Genomic DNA, 20,064 nt, shown 5'->3' with positions numbered 1-20,064 from the left:
GTGGAAGAAGAAGTTGGTAAGAAAGGTAATTAAGAGAGAGATACAAGGACAAAAAAGGGCAATTGCATTATTGAATAGTGGACTGGAGTATTGGACTGGAATCTCTCGCTCTCCTTTATAAGGAGACCATTGGTTCTCTCTTTGTCGTCCCTTCAAATTCAATTTTTTCGGCCTGCACCGCACAGACGATCTTGGGAGCTTTGCATTTTGGGTTTTTCTTGTAGCACATCGCCATGGCTTTTGAGAAAATTAAGGTCGCCAATCCCGTCGTTGAGATGGACGGTCAGAATCAGATTCCTCACTTTCTCTGCTTTTAGATCTGATATTCCCTTTGTTGTTTCAAAAAGATTAAGATTCATCATACCCATAAAAAAAGATTTAATTTTTTTTTCTCTTTTGATTTGCAAGGTATTATCTTTGATCCGTTAGATCATGCGTAACCAATGGTCTAAAGCTTTTTTATTTTGGCCAAAGTTCTTTTCGTGGGTCCTGTTGGTCTGGAGAGTTGGTTGAAATCAATTTTGATTTGAGATTTGATAGACTGTGATTTTTGATTACGTATTCTATTGGATAAAATGATATTTAATATTTTTTTGGTTATATGAAAACTTTGATGTGTTGGACTTTAGATTTGCAGTTTGTGGCTGTTATTGTGTTTTATGTAGTATTTGTTCAATGTAATTGTATCTCATTCAATACTTGTTGGTCTCTGCGATGCAGGAGATGAAATGACTCGTGTGTTCTGGAAATCAATTAAGGACAAGGTGATTTAACATTACTCAGGCTCAACTTGAATTAATATGATGTGATAAATTTAATATTCTGCTAGAGTTTGGATGCGTTTGCTCATATGATTTGCTTAAATTAATATGATGTGCTTGGGTGATGTTTTTGATGCAGCTTATTTTCCCATTCGTTGACTTGGACATCAAGTACTTTGACCTTGGCCTTCCCCATCGCGATGACACTGATGATAAAGTTACAGTTGAATCTGCTGAAGCAACTCTTAAGTATGCATCTACATTTCTTTATCCTTTCTGCTGACAATCTGCTTTGGTTGATGGGTTCTTTTATCGATTTTTTTTTGTGATGCATAGAAGTCACTTTCAGTATTGAAGAATTGGTGTTTTTGACACCTCAGGACTTGGAACGTGCATCCATGTACATTCTGTTTTAGAAATGCAACTTCATTCACCTTAAAAAATGAGTGGAAACTCATGGGGTGTAATGTATTTTATTATTCATTTTATATTTTTCACTATCTATGTTCTTCCCCCGATAAGAAAAGCTTAATCAATAATCATGGTTGAATTTCTATGTTTTGATTTATAGTTCATATGCTTGGAAGTTTATAGCTTTGGCACATTCAATTGCATATACAAATCGTGTTTTGAGTAATATATCCGCACTGCATATTCCAGAGGAGGCACCTGCCTTCCATGCGGAAGAAAGCAGCTATTTTTTTTCTTAATTTCCTTTCCCAGCTTTGTTCTAATGTAAAAGGAAATTTAAGCAAAAGTATGAGCATGGGTTAGCATTTTAATTTCTGGATCTACCTTGAAGAAATTACAGCATGAATAATGATTCTTTGATTATGTTTTCTGTTGATCTGTCATGGAAAATCTCTGGTTAATTGGAATACGAAGGAAACCAGCTATACTGTTGCACATGGTTGTCCTCTATCTCTAGCCGCCGTTGTATTTAGTGGCTTGATAATCTTGTATACTTTTACTTGCACTTATTGTGAGTGTTTGTTTATATTATTCTTTGACGATTGCCTTCTCTTTAATAGGTACAATGTAGCAATCAAGTGTGCAACTATCACTCCTGGTACACATCGATGAATTTGAATGAAAAAGCGCACTTGGCTTCTTGAATTCCTGAACTAGCTGCATTCATTGTAATGATTTTCTTATTAAACATACTTTTACAGATGAAGCTCGTGTCAAGGAATTTGGCTTGAAACAGATGTGGAGAAGTCCTAATGGGACTATTAGAAACATCTTAAATGGTGAGGAAGCTAGCATCTGGAGCTTAAATCCTTTTTTATAGCTGTCTGTTAGTTCTCATTTTTTTCTTGAAATGCTTATATGGTTCTTGATGAGCTGTTGGGGTTGTATTTGCCTTTAGGCACTGTTTTTAGAGAACCAATCCTCTGCAAGAACGTACCTCGACTAGTCCCAGGTACAATCTGTTTCTCATATTTTAATTGATGGTGAGGAAATATGAATCGTACATTTTATTCAATTTATCTGTTTCCTCGGTTTTATGCGACTTAACTTTAATGTTTCTATATTATATGAAACATTGTTACTGTTGTAGGTTGGACAAAGCCTATATGCATTGGAAGGCATGCTTTTGGAGACCAATACCGAGCAACTGACGCAGTTATTCAGGGAGCGGGGAAACTGAAATTGGTTTTTGGTATAGTTTCTTCTTCGCTTGTTGGTTTAAAAGCTTTTCTTGTTCTTAGTTGTTTATTTGTTTAAATCAGAGTAGTTGTTCCTTTTGTAGTGTTTTGTTGCTTGCAAAGAATTGACCATGAATAGAATTTGTGTATGACCATAGTTCCAGAAGGAAAAGATGAGAAGACAGAGTTAGAGGTGTACGACTTCAAAGGAGCTGGAGGAGTAGCATTGTCCATGTACAACACTGATGAGGTGTGACGCATATTCTTTAGTTCCCCCCTTGAAGCCAAACTGTTGATTACTATGGCTCACTGATCTTCTTTTTGTTTCTATTACTTGAAATCCAGTCAATTCATGCATTTGCTGATGCTTCAATGAACACTGCTTATGAGAAAAAGTGGCCACTTTATCTTAGCACAAAAAATACAATCCTAAAGAAATATGATGGAAGGTATGCATTGTGGAGCAGCCTGTTGTTGAATACCTTTTATGTTCTTTCTATTCTTTCACCATAATAAGTTGTGGTTTTGGCCTTTGTTTCTTCAACCTACCTGTGGATGTATGTGCTTATCTAATGAAGATTTAAGGACATATTTCAAGAAGTTTATGAGGCTAAGTGGAAATCAAAGTATGAAGCAGCCGGGATCTGGTGAGTAGCTGAAATATGTTTATACTGAATGTTAATGCAGGTTTTTTGTGCTTCATACTGACTTATTTGGTTAACCTTGAAGGTATGAACACCGTCTCATTGATGACATGGTGGCTTATGCTCTCAAGAGTGATGGTGGTTATGTCTGGGCATGCAAGAACTATGATGGAGATGTACAGAGTGATTTCTTAGCTCAAGGTTTGTTTAGCAAGCTGTTGCAACAATTCAACATATATAGCTCTTGCGTCATTTGTTCTTGGGCTTCTCTTACAAGTTTAGAGGTTGCATAATTTTTGCTTTTAAGGATTCTATCTCTGCTTATTGAGTGATATTTTACCTTACATCTTCATAGGTTTTGGATCTCTTGGACTAATGACGTCTGTACTGGTATGCGTCCTTTCAAATTTGACCGTTTTATGTTTTTTCAATGCTCTTGTTGTGATATTTACTTGATCATGAATTAGCTTCAAGATTGAGAAGAATAGTGCTTGTAGAATTTTTTGCCCTTGTGTGTTTTGCTATGGTCTTCCATGAAACTAAAATGTTTTTAACTCTCCTCTTGTGCTGCTTGTTTCTCGTCCTTCATCCATGTTACATTGTTTTCTTCGTTATGGTCTTGTTCAGGTCTGTCCCGATGGAAAGACAATAGAGGCAGAAGCAGCCCATGGTACAGTTACCCGTCATTACAGGGTTCACCAGAAGGGTGGTGAAACCAGTACAAATAGCATAGCCTCTATCTTTGCTTGGTCAAGAGGGCTTGCACACAGGTAAACTACTCTGTGCGTCTGGTCCGGTCCTCTGAATTTTGTTTGTAGCTGATGCTTCAAGGTTTTATACATATCGACAGGAAATGCTGAACCATTGGCTTGGTATTTTGACAGGGCAAAGTTGGATGACAATGCTAGACTTTTGGATTTCACTCAAAATTTGGAAGCAGCTTGTATTGGAACTGTAGAATCTGGGAAGATGACCAAGGATCTTGCACTTATTATCCATGGGTCAAAGTAAGTTCTATTTCATGTTCATTCATGTATGTGTTTATCATTGATAATTCTACCAATCTTGTATTGTGCTTGACTAAACGTCGTATGCTATGATTCGTCGTGTAGGCTTTCCAGGGCTGATTATCTGAATACTGAAGAATTCATTGATGCTGTCGCGGATGAGCTGAGAGCAAGACTTTCCGGCAAAGCATAATTGTATGTGATTTACACCTTTTAGCCTTCTAATTATTCCTTGATTTTCATTATTTCGTAACATTATTATTGTCTCATTGATAATGTTTTCTTCTCCAAGAGCGAAAATATTTTCATGAAAATTACCTTGACTACTTGATTTGAATTAATCTATTATATCAGCTGTTTATAATTCTCAGAAACGGCTTTTTTTAATCGGATTGTCAACTTCATTTTACCCTTATGTTTTTGTAACCTTTTAACATTGCTAGCCGTTCGGCACAGAAGGAGAAGACTGCTTGCACTATGTCAATTGAGTTCACCATTATTGAACAACCTTATCCAAGGGTAATAATAACTCTTATTTGTAATATTGGTTGCAGGCCTTGCTGGGGACTATGAAGACGGAAAGCTTTTCTCTCGGTGTTTGGGCATCCGTTATGGGACAGAAATAAAGGAGAAAGTGATGAGACACAAGTAGCGGTGGGGGGGATGGGTTCGTAGTTTTCTTCGGATCCAACATTCGATCATACTCGTGATTGATTACTTTCATATCAAAACATTCTAACGATGCTATTGTTGTGTTTTCTTCAGTACTCTTCAATTGAAAATTTTCTCATTCAACAACTGAATTTGCATTTTGTTGGGAATTTATGTTTTCAACAGAACAACAGCTGCTTGTCTTGATAAGATATGAGTATGTGAGGTTTAACAAGTATACTCCGCTCCCGCACTTGTGGCCTCGGTTATGAGAGGCCCAGTAAGTGGATTATACGAGTTATTGTCTGTACGTGTTATTGTAGAGGTATTGCGTACCTCTGGTAGCATTTTTCCTGAAAGACAACAGCCTATCAATCTGATCATAGTTTAAGACGAGCAACAATGTATTAAGATGATAAGGTCAGGCATATTCTCTGCCGGCCGGCCGCCCTTTCTTTGTGGAGTTGCATGGTTTCAGAGGTGGATTCCCTTGACAACAGTGACTGGACATGAAACATTCGTCACCACATACTTGCTAACACTCCCAAGCAGTACCCTGCAATCAAAATATTAACTTTGATGGGCATGGTCAGACTATAAAGTTATGCTTGAGAGCAGCGTCCACAGGGGTCGGTGTGTGGACGCGTTTTTGCATCGAAGGTATTGTCCGTTCTAAGGTAACTCTACGAGCATTCACTAGTGTAGTTGATTACTTGGGTATTCACTTTTTCACCTCTATGAGGTGATGAGTTTGAGTGAGGGAGTCAAGATTATTTCTTGTAATAAAACCGTGAGGGGAGGGTATGAATGTCCGTAAAAGTTTTACAAAATTGAAAACCCTACCTTTTGATTGCACCAAGACCTCTTCTTCCAAGAACTAGAGAATCAAGCTTGAGATCCTCCACAGCATCGCATAACTTCTGCCTTGGATCACCCCAGTACACCTTGGCCACTACCTTAGCCTGCTCAATATATGCATACACCCAAAATTACACACACCTACACCTGTATAATATATATATATATACATAGGGCTGTTACTGGTATGGTAAATTATCCATTGGTATACCATTACCGACGAATTGGTTACCGAAAATAGCAGAAGATTGGTATACCGTTACCAATTGTTCGGTACGGTAAATTTACCGATGATTTCGGTAACGGTAACGGTAAACAAAGTTCAAAACCGGTAAATTTCCCGATTACCGACATATATATTAAATATATATTAATATTATTTTTAGTTTTAGTTTTAGTTTTATTTAATTATGACCATTAGATTGATCTAATTTAATCTAGACCATTGATTATTTTTAGGGTTATCATTTATATATCACTTGTAGCAATTTCATTAACTTTAAAGCAGTGTTTGTTACATAACAAAATGCTTTGTTGGTATTGATTACATGTTTTTCTCCCTTTCCATTATGGTCTTTTATCTTTATTTATCTTGTTTCTTCTAGCTTTCCTGCCATGGAGTTTAAAACACTTCTGATACTAAAAATAGATTTTCTGTTATAGATTGTTGGAATAATGTTATGTGAATTATCCTTTCTTTTTTTCACTGATTGATAGGTATTTTCTCTTATTCACATATGGCACAATGATCCTTCTCATTAATCTATCATTTTTATTTCATACAATGACTATTAAGCACAATGCTACTTGATGCATTTTTTTTCTTTTCTTTTTTAAATAGGTTTTAAGAATTGGTAAATTTACCAATTACCGACTTACCATTACCGATCGATCGGTATACCGACCATCGGTATACCGACTCTTCCGGTAACGGTAACGGTAACATTTTTTGAATTACCGAAAGAATTGGTATGGTAACGGTATTCCGTGATTGGTAACGGTAACCGTACCAATAACAGCCCTATATATACACACAAATTTATATACCTACACAACTACATACCCCTTTTGTCCTTGACACAGTGTCTAAAATATCAAGAACTTCAGGATCATGAGTTAGACCATACTGCTTTGAGTAACTAATATCTCTGAACTCCTCCAGAGGCACCAAAGCTGATAGCACATAATCAATACAAACAATTTAAATTAACCTAAAATTAAAACATAATAGATATATAAATTATAAGAGTTGGGGTGAAACACCGTCGACGTGTGTAGGCGATGATAACGGTTGACGTATGTATCAGCGCCCAACGTTAGGTATTGTGTATTCATTTTAGGAAATGTTCTCACCTCCACGAGATCATGGGTTCTAGTGAAGGAGAAGGAGAGAGAACATTTTCTGCTTGGGCGCCGATACATACGTCCACTGTTGTCGTGGCCTACGCACAAGTCGACTGTATTTCGCCCCAACAAGGCAACAATATGCATACGTGATCCAGTGTTCTCAAAAGGCTGCTTCCTGGTATGACAAGCTTTGGCTGGCTGGACTTGGATTAAGATCAACTGATCACCGCCGTCGATCAGATTATCCGCCGCCCATCGGAGGGCTTGTTTGCTGGCCGGAGAGTAGTCTAAGCCAACACCAACTCTACGTGGGTTGCCCATCATCAAAGTGAGAGGATTCTTGAAGGTGCTGGAAAATGTATGTATACTTTATTGTATAAATGTGGATGGATCATAGAAAGAAAGCTAATTGATTAGACTTTATTCCTTGATGAGATAAGATTTTGTTAAAGGAAAACAAAAGTTGGACAACTCAGAAGGAATTTGAGCATGAATGTGACAATGTCACTTGTGTTACATTGAGAAATTATTCAATGATACTGTCACAAATACACGCCATGTTTTATGCTGATACGGTGTACCTGTTAAAGTATCACATCGATTGGGTGATATTCAACTATGTGATATATAAGTTTGTCCAAGTCCGTACCACACATAAGAGACATTTTCCTAGGCTTAAATGAGTTGAGCTTAGCCCACTTGCTGGGTCTAGGAAAAACAAAGCTATGCGTGCCTGATGTTTCTACTAGGGTGATAATGTATGGGTAGTTGAGATAGAAATAGTTTATTTAATTTTCAAATATGAACCAATCGCCTATGAATTGACACCGTCTCATTCATACACACTACGGGGGTGATAATGTATGGGTAGTTGAGAATGAAATAGTTTATTTAATTTTCAAATATGAACCAACTGTTTGTGAATTGACACTATCTCATTCATACACACAATCGGTTGGTGACCATGTATGGTCACAAGCGAGTGGTGATAATGTATGGGTAGTTGAGAATGAAATAGTATATTTAATTTCAAAATATGAACTAACCGCCTGTGAATTGACACCGTCTCATTCATACACACAACCAGTTGGTGACAATGTATGGGTAGTAGAGAATGGAGATAGGTAATTTGCAATTCAAATTTTAAAAATGTCCAAATCGCCTGTGAGTTGGTCTCATCTCATTCATATAAAAGACTCCATCTGGGTTTCTTTTTAAATTAATAATAAAGAATAAAATATAGTTGTTAATATAATCAATCGATTTATTTATTATCATAATTAACTTGTTAAATGTAATCTCAGACAGAACACAACAAATGGGTCGCAGTGTTGAGCTTGGATATGAATCCAACCCAGAGACATATATAAGGGAGTAACGAAAAACTACAGAGGGTTCGAATCGAATTTATTTTCATTATAATTTTAATATTATAATGTACACCTAACAATAAAATTATTGTCATAAAGGGGACCATACAATTTGCTACCTTCAATTCCCAAAAATTATTTGTTCTTGTCATAATAAAACCAACCGTCTCCGGTTAGGGAGTCATTTTCCTTAAAATTTACGTAAACACCACACAACTTTTCACGTTTACTAAAATGACCCCACCCTCATTAACAAATAATAATATTTAAATATATTTTTATAAATAATTATCGCTACTATATTAATTATTTAATTGTTGCTTTCTTTCGCGAGTCTCCCCTCCTTCCTTCGTTAAAACAGAGAACCGAGTGTGATCGGAAACGAAAAGAAAGAACATGGAGAAGAGGAGGATAATGGCGTGCATCGTGGCGGCCGTATTGATCCTCTGCGGAGTATCCCAGGTGAGATCCGATGGATCTGACCATCGGTTCAAACGAGGCGAAGACGTCCCTCTCTACGCCAACAAGGTCGGCCCTTTCCACAATCCTAGGTACGCGTCAAAGTCTCTGTGGAATCTGGAAATTATGTTCTTTATTGTGGATTTGGATTCTTGTACTGACTGAAATTGGAAATTAAACTACTTTTTCTTTGAAATTAGGGGCTGATTCATTTGAATTGTTGGATATGGAGTCAAATTTTAGATCGTCTTTGAATTTCTGTTTATTGTTGTGTGTAGCTCCTGGAATTGAAGTTCTGGATCTGTTTTCTTTTAGATTCTGTTTAGTTTTCGAGAAAGATGAATGTAAATAGGTTGTGATTTGATGCATTTGTTGATTTAGGATCTGAGATTTTATAAGAGCTAAGATTTTTGTTCCTTCCATTCCAGTGAAAATCTCTTCATTTAAAACATATAATGGAGATTCCAATGGTTTTGTAGTTTCTAAGTTGACTTTTCTATATAATCTTTTGGGGATCAAGCTAAGTGATGGTGTTTATTTTAATTCTTATGCAGTGAAACCTACCGCTACTTTGATCTCCCATTCTGCTCATCAGGTTCATTGCTTTTTACCTTTAATATTTTTGTGACATTTTCTTAAGCCTGTATGGAAATGTCAATGTTGATATGCGGATTTTTCTCGTTCTGGCATGTTCATTGCAGCCCCCGTCAAGGAAAAGAAGGAGGCTCTTGGTGAAGTGCTGAATGGAGATCGATTGGTTAGTGCACCTTACAAGCTTGACTTTCTGAATGAGAAAGAGTCTGAACTTGCTTGCAAGAGGAGGCTGACAAAGGAACAAGTTGCTCAGTTCCGAGGTGCTGTTTCCAAGGACTACTACTTTCAAATGTATTATGATGACTTGCCAATATGGGGTTTCTTAGGAAAGGTTGACAAGGAAGGCAAAAGTGACCCAAGCGAGTACAAATATTACCTTTTTAAGCATCTTATTTTTAATATCCTTTACAATAAGGATCGAGTCATTGAGATTACTGTGCAATCTGATCAAAACTCTTTAGTGGACATTACTGAAGATAAAGAAGTTGAAGTGGAGTTCACCTACACAGTTAAGTGGAAGGACACAGAAATCCCCTTTGAGAAGAGGATGGATAAGTATTCACAGTCTTCTTCACTGCCACATCACTTGGAAATCCATTGGTTCTCAATCATTAATTCATGCGTGACAGTTCTCCTCTTAACTGGTTTTCTTGCCACTATTCTCATGCGAGTTCTTAAAAATGATTTTTCCAAGTAAGAACCAATTGATTGTATTTTTGTTTTAAACTTTCTTTTGGTTGTTGATTTCTGTAACTATGATGTCATTTGTAATAGGTATGCTCATGACGAGGAGTCAGCAGATGACCAAGAGGAGACTGGGTGGAAGTACATCCATGGTGATGTATTTAGGTATCCAAAGTACAAGTCTTTGCTTGCTGCAGCACTTGGTTCTGGTACACAGTTGTTTACTCTGTAAGTATCCCTTCAGAGCAGTTAATGTGAGAGTGCTTTACCTTGAGTTGGCGTGTTGCCTCTTCTTTTTTTTTTTTTGAGAAATCATTTAGCCTACAATCTTCTAATATTGTCCATGTGCATGTACTTCCAGAGCAATTTTCATTTTCATGCTTGCTTTAGTTGGTGTCTTCTATCCTTACAATCGAGGGGCTCTGTTCACTGCACTGGTTGTGATATATGCACTTACATCTGGCATTGCTGGCTACACGGCTGCCTCTTTCTATTGCCAACTAGAAGGAACAAATTGGGTGAGTAATAATGGATAACCTCTTCTTTGCCCTTTTTCTTGTTAAAAATTTTTCTTTGTATCTGTGTGACTTATGAGATTATTATATGGGTAATTATGATGTTTGTTTCACTCTTTGCTTCAAAGGGGAAACTTTTCTAAATCCACTTATTGTATTGCTTTGTTTCACTTTGCTAACATGATTCATTTTTTTTTTTATTTTGCCCCCTCAATGGTTTCCTTTCTAATTGTTTAGTTAGGTTGACAGGATTTGTTAAGTAAACTTCGGAAAACTGGAAAGTGAAACCATAGGGTTGTCAATAATAATTGGTATGGGGGGCTTATTATGAATATGTTTACATTCTTATGGTCTGTACAGGATCTATTTAACTTAAATGGGATTTGTATCAACGGAAACCATGATAAGATGATAAAGTGATACATTTGAACTGCCAGGTGGCAGAATCTATGCAGGGAAAACTGTGACAGTTAGAGAAATCAGCCCGGATTTATATTATCTTTTTTTTCATGGACCAAATATGCTTCCATGACACTGGTGCCACTGCTCAGCCACTTTATTAGTTGTCTTTGGTTCATGAAATTAATAAAACTAAAATTTTAATTATACTGGACTTATGGGTTTGAGATTTTTGGCTTGACAGGTGAGGAATCTGTTATTAACTGGAAGCCTGTTTTGTGGACCCCTCTTTCTCACATTCTGTTTCCTTAATACCGTTGCAATAGCTTACAGTGCTACTGCAGCATTGCCTTTTGGAACGATCGTGGTGATTTTCCTTATACTTACTCTGGTCACTACACCATTATTAGTATTGGGTGGGATTGCTGGGAAAAATAGCAAGGCTGAGTTTCAGGCACCCTGTCGCACGACTAAGTATCCCAGAGAGATTCCTCCATTGCCTTGGTATCGAACGTCTCTTCCTCAAATGGCAATGGCAGGGTTCTTGCCTTTCAGTGCGATCTATATTGAACTTTACTACATATTTGCTAGCGTGTGGGGTCACAGGATCTATACCATATACAGCATCCTCTTTATTGTCTTCATTATTCTTCTGATTGTCACTGCTTTTATCACTGTGGCATTGACATACTTTCAACTTGCTGCTGAAGACCATGATTGGTGGTGGAGGTATGTTGGGTTTTCTGTTCTGATTTATCCCTTTCACATCATCTTAATAAACAATCTCTGCTGTATATTTTATCTACTGGTGGTGCTTTTGTCCTCAATTTCTTAGCTGCAGGGCAAAATGTTTAGGTAGCTAGCATTTGCAAGAAAATATGCACGTCTTTCCTGCATCTAAAGGGTTTTTTTGTTAGTGTCTGGTGTTCCACTTTACGGTCCTGCTGATTGTTTTATGTGCTTACCATATGTAATTGTTGTATTTTTAGGTCATTCGTGTGTGGAGGATCCACTGGCTTGTTCATTTATGGCTACTGCTTGTATTACTACTATGCACGATCTGACATGTCGGGCTTCATGCAAACCTCATTTTTCTTTGGATACATGGCTTGCATCTGCTATGGTTTCTTTCTCATGCTCGGGACTGTCGGTTTCCGTGCTTCTCTATTCTTCGTCCGTCATATCTACCGCTCTATCAAGTGCGAGTAGAAACTCACCTGGTCCTCCATATGTTCCATGGTATTATTATCTTCATTTTTTTTTTTTAAATTTCGCAACTTTCTCGAGAGACATCTTGATATTATGACAGTCTGACTGATGATACAGGAGAAGAAAAAAGGGGTTGTTTGTGTCCATGCTTCTGGACTTGTCCGAGGTTTTAGGGTTTATGCTTCGAGGAAGAGGAGTTGCGTATTAGACAATATATCTACATTCCTTCAATGGAAATGTTCATGTTGGAGTGTAGGATGCCATGCCATGAAGCAGCTGGTAGTACCTGATGCATGTTACATTTTTCTTTTTGTTTGGTAGTAATTTTTTGTTGGGACAAAATGTAGACAGGGAAAAAAAAAAAGAACACTTGTGATATTCCTATATGACATGCTTCTCACAATTTTAGCTTCAAATCGATAATACCCATCATATTGTATGTTATTTGTTAATTCTATTTGTTTTTTTTACCAAATTGTCAAGTCTCATTTGAAGAAGACATCCAGATCCAGGTAGCAAATAAATGAGTCCATAGATGATCTCACAATCCCCACTTGATTAGTCTTAGACGGTGTATCCCGGACGATGAAACCGTAAGGGGTAAGTGAAGGAGTCTTTTGATGGAGAGCCTGAACAATGACTAATGCATTACTCTCGAGTATAAGAACGTGTAAGGTCAAGATCAATGGCCCGTTCTATCCTGTACAATAAAGCATAGGCCTCTGCCTTGGTGGTGCCATCAGTCACTGAGATCCTTTTGTAAGCAGAAATGAAACTCTCCCACTACTATCTCGGATCCTATCCGTTGTTTATTAATGGAACATGACACAAGATTTAAAAGTAATTTCAATTTGGGCACATGTAATGGACGCTCCTTGTGGTTGAGGTAATATCTATATGCACCCATCGTTTTATACGATAGATGAAAAAGAGGGGACCGGGCCCTGCAAAATTTAGCCTCAAAGAAGCTGTGATATTAAAACCATCTCTAAAGGAGATGGATTGAGAGTGGATAGGGATTGGGTAAATAGTACTTTATTTGGGGTTCTTTTTTCAATTTTATTAAGTCAAAACGACACTATTTTCTCATCACAATTTGTCAAATGATGGTAAAACGGTAGGTAGAAATGATCCCAACCACATGGGTGTACACGGCATTTGACCTTCGATTATTGAAAGGGGCTTAACTGTCAACTTAAAAAATTAAGAGTCATTTTGTAAACTATCTTAAACTTAAGGCCAAGGGTACCCAAAAAAATATTGGCAATAATATAACCTGAACAGTGAATAATGAAAGTATATTGTCCCCTCCGTATAAATCTCTCCCCTCGATCTCTCCCAGCGTCAAATTCCCAAACAAAACCTCTCTCAACGTCAGTGTGTCGCGCGCTTTTGGGAATTTTGTGGCCGTTGAAACGTTTGTTTGGTTTCTACGCTGGCGGTGCTTTGAGATCAGTAGTGCAGGTCAGAGGCAGAGAGACCGGAGACGTGAATTTCTTGGATCGTCCTATTACTCTTCCGCTAGTGGATTTCTTGGATCGTTGGTTCTTTCTTGCTTACCGTCCATCTGAGCTATAAGTATTCCGGCTTCCATTGTCGGATACACCGTATTGAGATCTTATCGGCAAGCAGAAGTGTGTCATGGACCCCGATTTCGTGAAGTTCCTTGAAGAAGATGAGGTGATTGTTTTTTTTTAATTGTTTATCGCTCGGGTTCATGAACGAACTTGTCGATTTTTGACTTTTTTTGGGTTGATTAATTGTTTACAGGATGAGACTATGCATTCCAGTGCAGATGTGGAGGCGTTCCAGGCTGCGTTAAATCGTGACATTAAGGGAGGTGGCGATGCTTCCACTTCTATCCCTTCTGATTCAGGTAATGATTATAGGTTTTTTTAGGCTTTTGTTGTATTTACTCTATAATTTTTCGCTGGGGTTTTCCTGGAAAAACCCGTGGTATTTTTCTCCGATTTTGCGATGGATTGGCTCTTATACATTCTTTAGTGCATACGGTTTCCTATATTTAACCAGCTGCAACAAGGAACAATATTGTAGGTTCTTCATCTGGGAATGATGGAGTTTGGGATTTGATTGTGATGGAAAAGGAAAAAATGTCTGTCAAGATTATAGGTTATGGTTTTGTGAGTTTGAAGGGGGAAGGAAAGGGATGGAAAGGAAGGAAAGAACCATCTCCACTGTGGTTTAGTGGCAAGGGTGGTTAATGTTGAGCTGCTAGTTGCTGTTCAAATCTTCCTCCCCTTACAAAAAAGAAAAAGAAAAAAAAGAACAACAAAAAAATTGAGCTTTCAGAAAAACAAAAAGGAAAAGTGAAACAATTACCTCTCTCCTGTGCTCGTCTGGGAGGTTCATTAAAGGGGAGGGACAGGAACGTTAATATCTATGTTTGGCCAGAAGGGAGGAGGAATGAATGCCATAATATGTGAATGCAACATGCATGTTGAAAAATAAACTTTTGTATTCAATCCAAAAAATTTGTAGTTGAGGATTGCAAACAGCAATGTTACTAGCTAATCTTGCTGACATGTTTTGCAGGGTCCGGCACTCTTTAGTTCATGATTGCACATTTAGGGAACAATATAATTCTATAGCCTAGAGTTTAGGTGCAAGATGAAAAAGGTGACATACAGTGAGATGGAAAATCCTTTAGCCCTTGCATTTCATATCTTTCTTCTTTGGTTACTAGATTTATTCTGATCCTTCTTCTGCTAAACTTTTCCAATTAGTTATGATGTGTTTAACTATAACACATGGCAGGTTTATATCAAGAAAGTTTTCTTAATTCAAGTCAGCCATTTCCACAGTGGCAAACTGCTGGTCAGGGTGAGACTGACAACCCTCAAAGTCAACAAGACCTGAAAAGTGAACTGTCAGGGGAGACACAATCAGCTGCAATGGAAGTAGACAGCCATTGTTCTGTTGTTGGTTCACATCAGGAACATAACAATGCTCCCCAGGACGTCTCATTGCGAAAGGAACAATCCCAAGTTGATCATGAAGAGGTACATGAAGAAAAAATTCCTACCCATACATCTCAGCCTGCTGGGATGCGGATTTTTGAAAAACCTTCTAAGTCAACTATTGAGCCAGATAAAACACAAAATCAAGACAGTGAAATGCAGTATTTAAAATTACAGAAAATGAGTAACCAGCAGGTGACTGATGTAGGGCAGGCAAATGAGCCAGTTAAGGTGCCATTTGGTGAGTTGCTTCCTCGTCTACAAAGTCTTGTTGATAAGGACCGAAGCATGCAACTGCAAAAGATATTTGACTTGCTCAGGGTCTGTATCTGACCTAAAATTTTCCAGTAACTCATCTTTTTCCTGTATGTAGTGCTCTTGATACATTATGATCTATTCTACCATTTTTTTTCCTTAACTGGATTTGTTGTTTAGTTTTCTAAATTTCCTAATGTTTTGCTATTAGAACAATGATATTCGAAAAGACCAGTTTATCAGAGCCATTAAAGGTATTGTAGGGGATCAGGTACTGAGGACCGTAGTAGAAGCAGTACAAACAAAGGTAGGCAAATAATTGGTTTGATGTTACTTTGGTTGATGCCAGGCCATCATAGTTGATTACCAATGATGTCCAAGGTCACCCTAAAACCAAGCTGATCCTTCATCGTTTTTTAATTTTAGGGACAAACTCAAGCTGTGCAGCAGCAACGCCATCTCAGGACTCAACCTGTTAGTGGCAGTCCCATGCAATATCCTGGTCCCCGCTCATTTGCACATCAGCATAGGGGCCCTAGTTTTCACGCAGACTCTTCTCACTTCCGTCCAGCAGTCAGTTCAAGCCTTCTGTCTAGTGGAAACAGTACTCAAATGTCTCATGAGGAGTCAGATTCTCATGGTTCAACCACTGCCACTCATGAAAGAGAGCGCTCTTCAATTTCAGTGCATGGATATAGCAAGCTGCAACAACAGCATATGCATTTTCCGCAGGCTTCCCAGCCCATGTATGGTAGTGGTGGTAATCATCATCTATATCGTGGATCAGATGTCAATTCATCAGGGTCGTCTTTGAAACCACAGTTTCATGATGAACCCATGACACAGGGCATGGGTGCAGGTCATGTGGGGGCAACTCAGTCTGGGAATGTGATGAGTCTTCCGAAGTTTGAGAGGCAAAGTTCTGTGAATGATCCAAACAGAGTGCAAGGTGGTTCTCATCCCAACTTCACAAACAATCCAGCATTGCAACATAATCCAGTTCCTAGGCAAGGATCAACAAAGGAAGAGCTCAATTTTGGCCCTATGTCATCAATGACTAATGTGAAACAGGAACCAGTTGACCAGGGTAATGAGCAGCAGCAAAAATCCCAGTTGGCTGCCCCACCGGGCTTGTCTGCTGCACCAGTTGAACTCAGAAATGCAATTTCTGGAACTTCAAAGGATGAATCTTCGGAGAGGCAGTCTTCCAGAGTGGGTTATTCAACATCTACCAGTCTGATCTCATTAAATTTGAGTGCTCCTTCCGTGCCTACAACACCAGACCCCAGTGTTCCGGTAATCCAATCTAGTTTGTGTGCATACAGTTATACGGGTTGCTGATGCTAGGCTCGTTGCGTTATTTTTGGAATTAGAAATGATCCCTTATCTAGTTGTGGTTCCTTGACTAAGCCTATTAGAATCCTTCATCAGATTGGGACATATATAAACTTCCATACACATCGAAATTGCATTCTCTCTTATTTCACACTATTGAAACTTCGATATATATGTTCTGTTTTCAATTTCTGAGCAGCTTATCCATCCATATAACTTTTTAATTTCTATTTGTGGTTCGAACTTCCCTCTACCTTCAATCTTAAATTTTCTTTGAATACTAAATATTATCTTAAAGTTTTCAGATTAACATCCTATGTAAGAAACCTAAGCATCGCAGAGAAACTTCCTTTGACTTTCTTGAATCCGACTTCAATATTTGTTGTAAACCATTTCTTGTTACATGTTGGCATTGAAGGTGGACTTTTCATCAGAAATAAGGGCACATGATAATCAAATATGGAAACTTGATAGGGTGAAAGAGGGAGTATCTTTTATAACATTGATCTTGTAGGCTGGGTAAAGTGATTAGTTGCTTATTGCTGACTAAGTTACTTTTGGTTTCATACATTGTATGACCTGGTGGTTCTGTATTTTGATCTTGCAAGAAAGTTGCACTTGTTTTTATCAAGATGCCTATATCTTGACTCAAAGTTTTGAATGTCAAAAGGTTTTCTGGTCTAATTAATGATACTCGTCCTTAAGTATTTGTTGATAATTTCCACCCTTTCTGCCTGTATGTGTTATCAGTTTGGCTCTCGGACATCATCAGTAACCTCTTCAGCTGGGTTTGAAGGAAGGACACCTCCAAAAAAGCCTGCCATTGGCCAGAAGAAACTGCTTGAAGCATTTGGTTCTTCACCATCTCTGCCAAGGTAAAATGATTTTGAATTTGAATGGCATCAGTCAAGAATGAATTTTAATTTATTGCATATGTAATTAGTTATACTACATGTTTTCTTGTATTTTATTGGATTGTTTGCAGTAAGAAGCAAAAAGTGTCGGGGACATTTGCCGATCAAAGTATTGAACATCTCAATGATGTCACTGCTGTCAGTGGAGTTAATCTCAGAGTATGGTATTTTGCAATAGTCAATTTATCTGGTATTGATTTATTTTCCATTTAAATTATGCAAAGAATCTCCAATTGTTTTTGATAATGTGCCCCTGTATAGGAAGAGGAAGAACAGTTATTTTCTGGGCCCAAGGAGGACAGTCGAGTTTCAGAGGCATCTCGAAGGGTTGTGCAAGAAGAAGAAGAAAGGCTAATTTTGCAGAGAACTCCCTTGCAGAAAAAATTGGCTGAGATAAGTTAATATTTGACACATTTCTTCTCTTAAACCTTTTGATTTGCATTTATGTTATTGATGGCAGAGACATGGTCAGCTGTGCAGCTCTGTAATTTCTCTATATTGTGTTTCTTTTTGTGTTTGTGGCAGTGGCCAGATTTGGTTTGAAGAATATGAGCAATGATGTGGAGCGATGTTTGTCCTTGGTGAGATGCTAGTTGCCTGTTCATCTTTTATTATGTTATGTTTACTTGTTTACTTACACAACTGGATCATTAGTGTGTCGAGGAAAGACTGCGTGGATTCATAAGTAATCTGATGAGACTGTCAAAACAGGTCAGTTTTTAGTTTTCCTGTTCTCTGGAAATATTCAACTCCATTTCTCCTGACATAAAATGAATCTATGTAGCGAATGGACGCTGAGAAGCCTAGACACCGCACTGTTATTACTGCTGATATTCGGCAACAGATCATGATGATGAACCAGAAAGCTAAGGAAGAGTGGGAGAGAAAACAGGCTGAAGCAGAAAAACTACGGAAAAATAATGAAGTGGGTGCTATTTATGTGTTTCACTATCTGATATTCAGTTGCGAAACTAAGCTTGCAATAAATGAACACACAGAAAATCTATCCACACATTAGCATTTGTGTATGTTATGTATATATATATAATGTTGAAGTTGATGCCTCTAATATCTGCTGATGCAGCCGGACAGTGACAGTGGAGTTGAAGATGATAAGGAAAAAGATGAAGCCCGTACGAGATCACTAAAGGTATAACTCAGATATTATTCATTTTTGCCAACCATTTTCCACGTTCACTTTTATTTTTATTTTTATTGAAACAGTTGATATCTTTTCGGTTTCTACAACTTAGCAGGCAAACAAGGAAGAGGATGACAAGATGAGGACAACAGCTGCAAATGTTGCTGCTCGTGCTGCTGTTGGAGGTGATGACATGCTGTCAAAATGGCAACTAATGGCGGAGGCCAGGCAAAAACGTGGAGGAGGGTTGGAGCTATCATCTGGTTCTCAGACAGGTAAAGATGCTAACGGCAAGCCTTCATCAACTTCGGGAAAGATTTTGAAGGACAATCAAGATGCAGAAAAAAGGGGTCCTGCAACATTTGGTAAGTGCTTAAGTTAAATATTGGTCAATTTTAATGTCAGAGTGCGTTGTTAAATGATTTAGGGCTACAGCGACCCCCTACCATGAGTATGCGACTGGCAACCTGTAATAACCGTCATCTTTAACTTTTTTCTTAAGTCTTACCGCGCCTAATCGACTAGATATGAAAGTGGTACGAAATTGGTTATGTTCTGAATTTAACATCCAAGATGATGCATGTGGTGAAAGAAAACTTTGAAGATGTGACTGAATCACTTTCCACATTCTTATTTGCTTTGCTCACACCGGTGTTTGTGTTTTCGTGTTCGACAGGGGCCAGCCGGAAACTTGTTAGGAATGAAGCAAGCCTGTCTCAGACTAGGGTGGCTTGCTCAATATCTGTCAAGGACGTTGTCGCAGTCCTGGAAAGGGAACCCCAGATGTCCAAGTCTACCCTGATGTATCGATTGCATGAGAAGATCCATTCTGATACTGCAGCTGAGTAAAACTATCGCCTGCGTGAAAACTAAAATGGCTTGTAGTGATTCCATCAGATTATAAGATTTCATTTGTGACGGAAGACTATATGATAAATTTAGGGTCATTTTTTTCTCTCAATCACAATTCACAAAGACTTTTTCCCGGCTCAAGGACCGTTAAGGGAAATAAAATCGTGAGAGCTCAATGTATCTACATTAAACCGGACAATCCAAAGTAGAACTTGGAATGCACACAATCATATATTATTTTAGGGATTTTTTACATTTATACAATAATTATAAGATTAAAATCTCACATCAATCCAACATAATCCAATCAATCAACTTATTTATAAACGAAGCTATCCTCTCTTTCACATAAATAAACTTTAGTCACACTACCAAATTTATTGGAGATAGTAATTGAACCTCTAATAATTTTAAATTTTTATAAATACACCCCCAAGACATA

At 37.9% G+C, this 20,064-nt stretch overlaps 4 protein-coding genes across 7 annotated transcripts; 3 read left to right on the top strand and 1 right to left on the bottom strand.

The window, feature by feature from the left end:
* Window positions 1–127: 127 nt before the first annotated feature.
* Window positions 128–4,882, top strand: LOC119998084 (isocitrate dehydrogenase [NADP]). The gene is made up of 16 exons (XM_038845292.1): window positions 128–282; window positions 721–764; window positions 901–1,010; window positions 1,793–1,830; window positions 1,934–2,011; window positions 2,131–2,184; window positions 2,323–2,424; window positions 2,569–2,660; window positions 2,756–2,859; window positions 2,989–3,057; window positions 3,140–3,255; window positions 3,410–3,444; window positions 3,682–3,824; window positions 3,939–4,061; window positions 4,167–4,256; window positions 4,616–4,882. The coding sequence occupies exons 1-15, from the start codon at window positions 234–236 to the stop codon at window positions 4,252–4,254; spliced, it is 1,245 nt and encodes a 414-aa protein (XP_038701220.1). The 5' UTR covers window positions 128–233; the 3' UTR covers window positions 4,255–4,256; window positions 4,616–4,882.
* A 213-nt stretch (window positions 4,883–5,095) lies between these two features.
* On the bottom strand, window positions 5,096–7,345 carry LOC119998085 (universal stress protein PHOS34-like). The gene is made up of 4 exons (XM_038845293.1): window positions 7,064–7,345; window positions 6,634–6,743; window positions 5,556–5,674; window positions 5,096–5,268 (listed from the first exon to the last, which is right to left on the bottom strand). Exons 1-4 carry the CDS (start codon window positions 7,239–7,241, stop codon window positions 5,187–5,189), a joined length of 489 nt encoding a protein of 162 aa, XP_038701221.1. The 5' UTR covers window positions 7,242–7,345; the 3' UTR covers window positions 5,096–5,186.
* A 1,269-nt stretch (window positions 7,346–8,614) lies between these two features.
* Window positions 8,615–12,591, top strand: LOC119998813 (transmembrane 9 superfamily member 4). 2 transcript variants are annotated; one of them, XM_038846257.1, is made up of 8 exons: window positions 8,615–8,838; window positions 9,301–9,341; window positions 9,448–10,033; window positions 10,115–10,252; window positions 10,386–10,542; window positions 11,183–11,667; window positions 11,928–12,177; window positions 12,248–12,591. In XM_038846257.1, the coding sequence occupies exons 1-7, from the start codon at window positions 8,684–8,686 to the stop codon at window positions 12,145–12,147; spliced, it is 1,782 nt and encodes a 593-aa protein (XP_038702185.1). In that variant the 5' UTR covers window positions 8,615–8,683; the 3' UTR covers window positions 12,148–12,177; window positions 12,248–12,591. The 2 variants fall into 2 exon arrangements, with proteins under 2 accessions (XP_038702185.1, XP_038702184.1); XM_038846256.1 differs by having other exon boundaries at window positions 8,616–8,838; window positions 12,265–12,591.
* Window positions 12,592–13,469: 878 nt separating this feature from the next.
* On the top strand, window positions 13,470–19,731 carry LOC119998105 (transcription initiation factor TFIID subunit 4b-like). Of its 3 annotated transcripts, none has more exons than XM_038845329.1 (14): window positions 13,470–13,827; window positions 13,918–14,023; window positions 14,923–15,446; window positions 15,592–15,687; window positions 15,807–16,676; window positions 17,466–17,590; window positions 17,701–17,788; window positions 17,891–18,026; window positions 18,155–18,210; window positions 18,284–18,340; window positions 18,414–18,554; window positions 18,714–18,779; window positions 18,886–19,135; window positions 19,447–19,731. In XM_038845329.1, exons 1-14 carry the CDS (start codon window positions 13,789–13,791, stop codon window positions 19,617–19,619), a joined length of 2,727 nt encoding a protein of 908 aa, XP_038701257.1. In that variant the 5' UTR covers window positions 13,470–13,788; the 3' UTR covers window positions 19,620–19,731. The 3 variants fall into 3 exon arrangements, with proteins under 3 accessions (XP_038701257.1, XP_038701256.1, XP_038701258.1); XM_038845328.1 differs by having other exon boundaries at window positions 18,883–19,135; XM_038845330.1 differs by lacking the exon at window positions 13,470–13,827 and adding an exon at window positions 14,701–14,784 and having other exon boundaries at window positions 18,883–19,135.
* Window positions 19,732–20,064: the final 333 nt, after the last annotated feature.

Source organism: Tripterygium wilfordii, chromosome 5 (genome assembly GCF_013401445.1).
Source record: "Tripterygium wilfordii isolate XIE 37 chromosome 5, ASM1340144v1, whole genome shotgun sequence".
Taxonomy (NCBI): Eukaryota; Viridiplantae; Streptophyta; class Magnoliopsida; order Celastrales; family Celastraceae; genus Tripterygium; species Tripterygium wilfordii.
This window is presented reverse-complemented; position numbering and strand designations above follow the sequence as displayed.

Coding starts and splice junctions, on each gene's coding strand:
- LOC119998084 (XM_038845292.1), top strand. CDS start 234: ATGGCTTTTGAGAAAATTAAGGTCGCCAATCCCGTCGTTGAGATGGAC. Junction 283..720: donor TCCCGTCGTTGAGATGGACG/GTCAGAATCAGA, acceptor TCTGCGATGCAG/GAGATGAAATGACTCGTGTG. Junction 2,860..2,988: donor CTAAAGAAATATGATGGAAG/GTATGCATTGTG, acceptor TATCTAATGAAG/ATTTAAGGACATATTTCAAG.
- LOC119998085 (XM_038845293.1), bottom strand. CDS start 7,241: ATGATGGGCAACCCACGTAGAGTTGGTGTTGGCTTAGACTACTCTCCG. Junction 6,744..7,063: donor TTTTGAGAACACTGGATCAC/GTATGCATATTG, acceptor ATGTGCTATCAG/CTTTGGTGCCTCTGGAGGAG. Junction 5,675..6,633: donor CTGTGTCAAGGACAAAAGGG/GTATGTAGTTGT, acceptor TATATTGAGCAG/GCTAAGGTAGTGGCCAAGGT.
- LOC119998813 (XM_038846257.1), top strand. CDS start 8,684: ATGGAGAAGAGGAGGATAATGGCGTGCATCGTGGCGGCCGTATTGATC. Junction 8,839..9,300: donor GGCCCTTTCCACAATCCTAG/GTACGCGTCAAA, acceptor ATTCTTATGCAG/TGAAACCTACCGCTACTTTG. Junction 9,342..9,447: donor TCTCCCATTCTGCTCATCAG/GTTCATTGCTTT, acceptor TGTTCATTGCAG/CCCCCGTCAAGGAAAAGAAG.
- LOC119998105 (XM_038845328.1), top strand. CDS start 13,789: ATGGACCCCGATTTCGTGAAGTTCCTTGAAGAAGATGAG. Junction 18,341..18,413: donor TGATGAGACTGTCAAAACAG/GTCAGTTTTTAG, acceptor GAATCTATGTAG/CGAATGGACGCTGAGAAGCC. Junction 18,780..18,882: donor CCCGTACGAGATCACTAAAG/GTATAACTCAGA, acceptor TCTACAACTTAG/CAGGCAAACAAGGAAGAGGA.